Source organism: Onychostruthus taczanowskii, unplaced genomic scaffold (assembly GCF_017590055.1).
Source record: "Onychostruthus taczanowskii isolate IOZ18803 unplaced genomic scaffold, ASM1759005v1 scaffold9, whole genome shotgun sequence".
Classification (NCBI taxonomy): Eukaryota; Metazoa; Chordata; class Aves; order Passeriformes; family Passeridae; genus Onychostruthus; species Onychostruthus taczanowskii.
This window is the reverse complement of record NW_024506993.1, coordinates 1,257,560-1,263,966: the sequence shown is the minus strand read 5'-3', so window position 1 is coordinate 1,263,966 and position 6,407 is coordinate 1,257,560. Positions and strand designations below refer to the sequence as shown.

Sequence of the window (6,407 nt, the reverse complement as noted above, 5' to 3'; positions counted from 1 at the left end):
GCCAGCCCACGCTGCATCTCAAGCTCTGATGCACGAGGTGGATATTTGCGCCGGGATCAGCTCCCAGAGGAGCTGGAGCTCTTCCCTGCTGTGCCTGCTGCAGTATGGAAATGATGCTCCCGGCAGACAGCTGAGTCCCACCTCGGTTCCCATTCACCTGGAGATGAAAGTGCTCTGGCTGCCAGTGTAGGCGGGGCAAAACTATTTAAAAACCTCATTAGAGAAAGTATTTGGGGAAGACAGCAACACCCTCAGTTGTGGTTTGCTCCAGGACTTCTCAGCCAGATCCCTGCTGATACAGAGGGAAGGGCACTATGAGAGACATTCCTGTCAAATACTACTCCTCGTGGGGATGCCTTGGGTGTCCTTTGCCTTCCTCTCCATCCTGGTGGGCTGGGTTTTACCTAAACCTGAACCTTCCCCTCCAGGTGGTGTTTTGGGGGCTGGAATCAGGGCTGTGTATGGCACAGAGGGGTCCAGGAGTGATGTAGGAGGGTCCCAGCTCCATGCTGGAGGAACGCAGCCAGCAGAACTTTGTGTGATCTTGATTAGGCAGAAATCCACCATCAGTATTTCCTATTCCATTTAATTCCTGTTTGTGCTTATTTCAGCTGAATTTGCAGCAGGAGTAATGCCCAAGCCACATCTGGCTCGTGATGCACATGGGATCAGACTGGGAGTTTGGGAGGAGGTGGATCTGGATTCAGAGGTTTGGCTTCTTATTTAGAAAATGACGGGTTGCATTCTCCCACGGCTGCTCCAGACTGCCCCAGAGCTCTATGATATTCCTGGCCAAGGGTTTTTTCAGTCTGCCTGACGAGGAAACGATGTCATGTGTATGGCTTGTCTGGCCTCGTGCACCTGCACTTCCCCTTCTGCCTTCATTTTCTTTGCATCCCATTTATTCCAAGGGGCCAAATGTTCATTAAGTCCTGATGAGTTGGAGTGCCAGGAATCCCTTTTCCTCCCCCAACACCTTAAGCAGCCCCAGTCAATACAGACAAGTGCAGCCCTCAGCCAGCTGAGGGACACCCCGAGCCCTCCAAGCAGGTCCCATGGGATCCCACAAAGACCAGACTGAGCGAGGAAGGCCACGTGCAGCACCTGGCCTTGTTGTCCCTTGGCTCCAGCCACAGGAGCTGGTGGCATCTTGGCAAAGCCCACTGGGTTCCCGGTGTGCCCCTTCCCAGAATCACGTGGAATCACAGAATCAGCAAGGTTGGAAGAGATGTTTGGGCTCATCCAGTCCCACCATCACCCCTAAACCATGTCCCCCATCCAGACAGCTCTTGAGCACTTTCAGGGGTGGTGACTCCACCACCTCCCAGGCAGCACTGCAGCCCCCAGCTCCCCACACCGCCCTGAGGAGCAGCCCCTGCTGTGCTGATGGCATCTGCAGCTTGAACCGACTCCCCCCAACCTGGCCCTCAGGTGCCTCACACCCCGTGGGCAGGGAGGTCACACAGACACTGTCCCAAAACCTTGAGCTGAGAGGTCAAGGTTTAACTCACTCATGTCCTCACATGAACTGCAGGAGGAACACACTCCTGGGCTCTTCTGCTGCCTGTCCCAGCTTTATTTTATTATTATTTTTAGGGGTGGGTGTGTAAATTTTTTGACTCAATTAGCAAGTTGAGAATATCCTCTGTGTTAATATTTGACTCAGACATGATGCAGTTCAGCCCTGTAGCTGTTGTTACCTGCATCCCCTGAAAGAACAACATCTCCCCAGCCTGGGAGCCTCAGTGGTGCTGATTCCTGCCGGGGTACGTGGGTGCCAGTGGAAAGTAAATAACGTGGTATTTTCCAAGTGGCAGATCTGAAGGCACCCTGCTTTCCTTGCTTTGCATACTCACAGAGCACCATCCTCTCTGCTTCCCAGATCTGAAAGCCAAGGCAGAGACATCTGATGGGGCTCCAGCGCTGACTCACTGTTTGATGTGAGGCAGGAGGAGGGATGTGATCAGATCCCATTGTGCAGAGCATCCACCAGACAACGCCAGCAGCGGGAGGAGAAGCGATTCCTCATCCTCCCTGGCCCTCCAAACCCTGCTGTCACCCCTCGCTGTCCCCTGCCCCCCTGCAGCAGCCAGGGTGTCACCTCTGAAATGGCTCGTGGCTTGTGGACTCCCATCCCTGGAAGTGTCCAAGGCCGGGTTGGATGGGAGCAGCCTGCTGCAGTGGGAGGTGTCCCTGCCCACGGCAGGGGTGGAACTGGATAACTTTAAGGTCCCTTCCAAGGCAGCCCGTTCCATGAGTCCCAGATTCCATGATTAGGCCGTGTGCAGACAGAGCTGAGGCCTGTGCAGCCCCGGGGTGTGCCGGCTGTGCACGCCCGGGGTTCTTTCTCACGAGATGGTGCAAGAGCCAGGGGGGAACTGGTTAAACAGCGTGAGCTGCCGGGGCTTGGCAGGGCAGCATGTCACCGGGAAGCCGGTGTTTTATTAAACACACTATCAAAGTGGGCTAAAGTCTCTTATTAATGTCCACAAATTTTGCCACTTCCAAATAGTTTCCACCTACACGTTCCTCCCACTGCTGCACTGGGTGCTGGCAAACATCTCTGCTCAAAGAGGGGAATGGCTTTCATTTGAATAGTCCTGGGGCGAGTTTCGCTGAGCGATGCCAGCGTCATTCCCGCAGCTCTCACGTGCCCGGCAGCGCTCCAGGGTCGTGCCGGAGGGAGGGCACAGAGACAACAGCTCTTGCTGTGTTTTCCCAGTGCTTTATCCAGGCAGAGCCCACGGCAGCCTAAGCCAGTGCAATGAAGCAGCGATGGATGCACATATTTGCGATATTAAATCTCGACTCGTGACGGTTCCTGACGGTTCCACGGCAGCGAGCGCGGCCAGCTGTGCCATCGAGAGTCACACACGGCTGAAACCGCCCGGCTTCACACCACATCGGGCTTTTGCAACTCCCAGAGGGCTGAGGCAGAGCCCGCTGGGTGTCAAACTGCTCCTCGCACCGTGCCTGAGCTCCCGCGGTGTCCCGGGGGACCGGCTCAGGGCTGTGCGCTCTCCCCAGCCTCGGACACTGCGGCTGGGAAAGGAGATGTGCGGCTCTCCTGGGAGCTCCGCAGGCTGCACGCCGCGCTGACCGCGCTCTGCAGGGCACAGGCCCCGCGGGGATGGAGGCGCTGCGCCCCCGGCCGAGCCTCCCGCCCGTGCCGGAGCTGCCGGGCTCGGGCAGGAGAGAAGCCCGCTCCCACAGCTCTGCCAGAGACAGCCTGGCTCCCGCAGGAACTCTCCCTGGTGCGGAAAGCACGGGGTGTTCCTGCCGAGGATGCCGAGGGCTGAGCGCATCCCGCCCGTCCGGCCTCGGCAGGGCTGAGCTTTCACCTCCGGTGCCAGTAACCCGAGCCGGGATTGCTGGAAATGGGAGAGAGGGAGAGTCAGCGATTTGATTACAGGCCACAGGCACATGCCTGGCCTTCATGGATATATTAAGTAAGAGACATTTTAAAACAAAACCACCCTCAGTAACCTTATCGTAAGCTCGAATCCACAACCCATCTGTTAACTCCCGGCGCTGCCCACATAGGCTTCCATCAGACAGCAGCGCCAGGGATTTTTGGAACGTTTTCCCCCAAATCCCCGCGGTCGGAAGGGGACAGTCCCGGGGAAAAGGCAGATCCTGAGTCTCGGATTCCCAGCCCACCCCCAAACCAGCCCCCAAACTCTCACCTTCTCGTGCCTCTGTAAATAACTGCAAATCCCCTTGGACACGAGCTGTCGCGGTCCTGTGACTCCCAGCCCTGCTGGAGGAGCGCTCAGGAGAGCTGCTGCTCCACGGATGGCTTGAGGGAATTCAGCCTTTTTGAACATTTTGTTACTGCCTGAATCGTGTGGTGTAAAGGAGCCCTCCATGTAGAAATAATTCGGCTAACACAAGCGAGAAGGCGAATTGATGATTGCATCAGTCCTTGCTCATGAAAACTGATCCCCAGGAAAATGTAACTCAACTCTCGAGCAATCTCACTTGATGCCCAAGAATGTAATAACTTCATTTGGATCCTCCTTTTAGGGGGACTCCTAAATCCTTGGCAACGTCCCTTAAGGTCATGAGCAAATCCTGATATGGAGAATTGTTTGGCAAGCACGAGAACAGTAAAAGGGCTAAATAATTGGGGATTACCTCTGACCCTGATTTGTGGCTCACCACCCACTGCAGGAATGTACCAAATATCTGAAGGAGCATGCAGGAGTCAGACAATCCACGGGCATGAAGCCGTCCACGTACTCTTGGAGCCTGAACTTCAAATGCGGAGCAGGGTGGCCCCAAACCTCATTTTTCATTAGCAAAAGGCTGCAGCAAGCTCTAATTATTTCTGTTGCCTTGGACAAAGGGTCAGTGATGGGACAGATGAAAAATTGTCTGTGTTTTTTTCACTCTTTGTTTGGAAAATAACATCTTTGGTCTTGGGGGCACAGAGAGAACGAACTGTCTGCTGCAGGGCTCCTTACTGAGGCTGGCTACAGTCCCCTGAGCTGCAGCAGGGGACAAACACATCGCCCCCATGTCCCTGATGGTTATTGCCGAGTTGGTTCCGTGCCTGCAGGAAGGAGCAGCTCTGCTGTGGGAGCTCACAGCTCGGAGCTGTGGCTCTGTGCTGCTCGGAGCTCCGTGCTCAGCCCCAAATCCTCTCCAGAACAGTGCAGCAGGGCTGCGGCACCACAGAGACCCTCAAGGTCCTGCCCGTGGCAGGGCTTGGATTGAGATGTCTTCAAGGTCCCTCCCAGCACAAACCATTGTGGGATTCCGTGATCCTGGCCATAACCAGCAGGTTTGCAGGCTCGGTGTCAGACGCTGAGAGGACCATGCTGAGTGGGACTACCCAAAATCTGTTTTGTGGGAGCCCCGAGGCACTGACACAGCGCTGTGTGTTCACACTGGAGGTGCTGCTGGGAGCTTGTTGAGGAGATTTTGGGCTTTTACAGACCTTACATTTATGCCTAGCATCTTTCAGAGGCTCTGACTTCCCTTGGAATTCTTCCTGGTAACAACAGACACCTTTGGATGGGGATAAGCCTTAAACAGCCTCTCTCCATCACCCATCCAAAACCTCTCTGTGCTCTCTGTAGCACCTCCTGCCCTCGGATTCCTCCCGAGGTGGAGCAGCAGGAAATAGCAGCAGCTCAGTGCTGGAGCTCTGCTGTTCCCTTATCTCGGTAAATGCACCTTTTATCAGCTGAGCCTGCCTCTACTTGCTCAGCACTCAGCAGGGAAGTGACCACGGCCCGTCAGGAGAGCTCTGCCTTGGCAGGCACACACCAACCATTATCATTGCTGGGCGTTGTGCAACCGCTGGCACGGGCATGGCATGTCATGGAAGGGTCTGGGCTGGAGGGGACCTTAAATTATCATCATTCCACCCTGCCATGCTCAGGGACGCCTTCCACCAGACCGGGCTGTTCCATGAAACACTTGCAGGGATCCAGGAGCAGGCACAGCTTCTCTGGGAGCCTGTGCCAGGGCCTCCCCACCCTCACAGCGGGGAATTTCCTGCTGATCATAGAATCACGGAATGGTTTGGGTTGGAGGTTAAAGCCCACCTCGTTCCAACCCCCTGCCATGAGCAGGGATGGATACTTTTCACTGGAGAAAGTTACTGCAAGCCCTGGATACCCCCAGGAACGGGGTCCTACCACCCCAAAACTGCAGCAGCACCATTTCCCCAGAGCCACATTTTAGCAGCTCTCACTTATTTTATTTTTCCCCCCCGTTTCCAAACTTCCGCGGCTGCAGCTTTCTCCGGGTCCGTGTTTAGTGCCTGTGTCGCTTTGGGGGTGATTTTTTTTGTTTTTTTTTTTTTTTTCTTTCTCCCCGATCTCGGGAGGCAGCAGCAGTACCGCACGGTATGGCCGGGCATAGTATGACACTGTATGACACGGTATGGCACAGCAGGGCACGGCATGGTACGGCATAGCATAGCATGGTATGACACTGTATGGCATGATATGGCACAGCACAGCAGGGCACGGTATGACACTGTATGGCATAGCATGGCACAGCATGGCACGGCACGGTATGACACTGTATGGCACAGGATGGCACAGTACAGTACGGTATGGCACGATATGGCACAGCATGGCACGGCACAGCACGGCAGGGCATGGTATGACACTGTATGGCACAGCATGGCACAGCATGGCACGGCACGGCACGGTATGACACTGTATGGCACAGCATGGCACAGCATGGCACAGCACGGTATGACTCTGTATGGCACGACATGGCACGGCCCGGCCCGGCTCGGCCCCAAGCCGCCTCCCCCGGCCCCGCCGCGCCGGGACACACGTGCGGGGGGGGCCCGGAGCCCCGGCCCCGCCTCCCCCCGCGCCGCCGCCACGTGAGGCTCATGTGACGGCGGGGCGGGGGGGCCGGGGGCGCCCGAAAGGGCCGGC

At 56.2% G+C, this 6,407-nt stretch overlaps 1 protein-coding gene across 1 annotated transcript; it reads right to left on the bottom strand.

The window, feature by feature from the left end:
- Positions 1-1,503: 1,503 nt before the first annotated feature.
- On the bottom strand, positions 1,504-4,060 carry LOC121347427. Its single transcript, XM_041426083.1, has 2 exons — positions 3,687-4,060; positions 1,504-3,371 (listed from the first exon to the last, which is right to left on the bottom strand). The coding sequence occupies exons 1-2, from the start codon at positions 3,867-3,869 to the stop codon at positions 2,868-2,870; spliced, it is 687 nt and encodes a 228-aa protein (XP_041282017.1). The 5' UTR covers positions 3,870-4,060; the 3' UTR covers positions 1,504-2,867.
- Between the last annotated feature and the right edge of the window lie 2,347 nt (positions 4,061-6,407).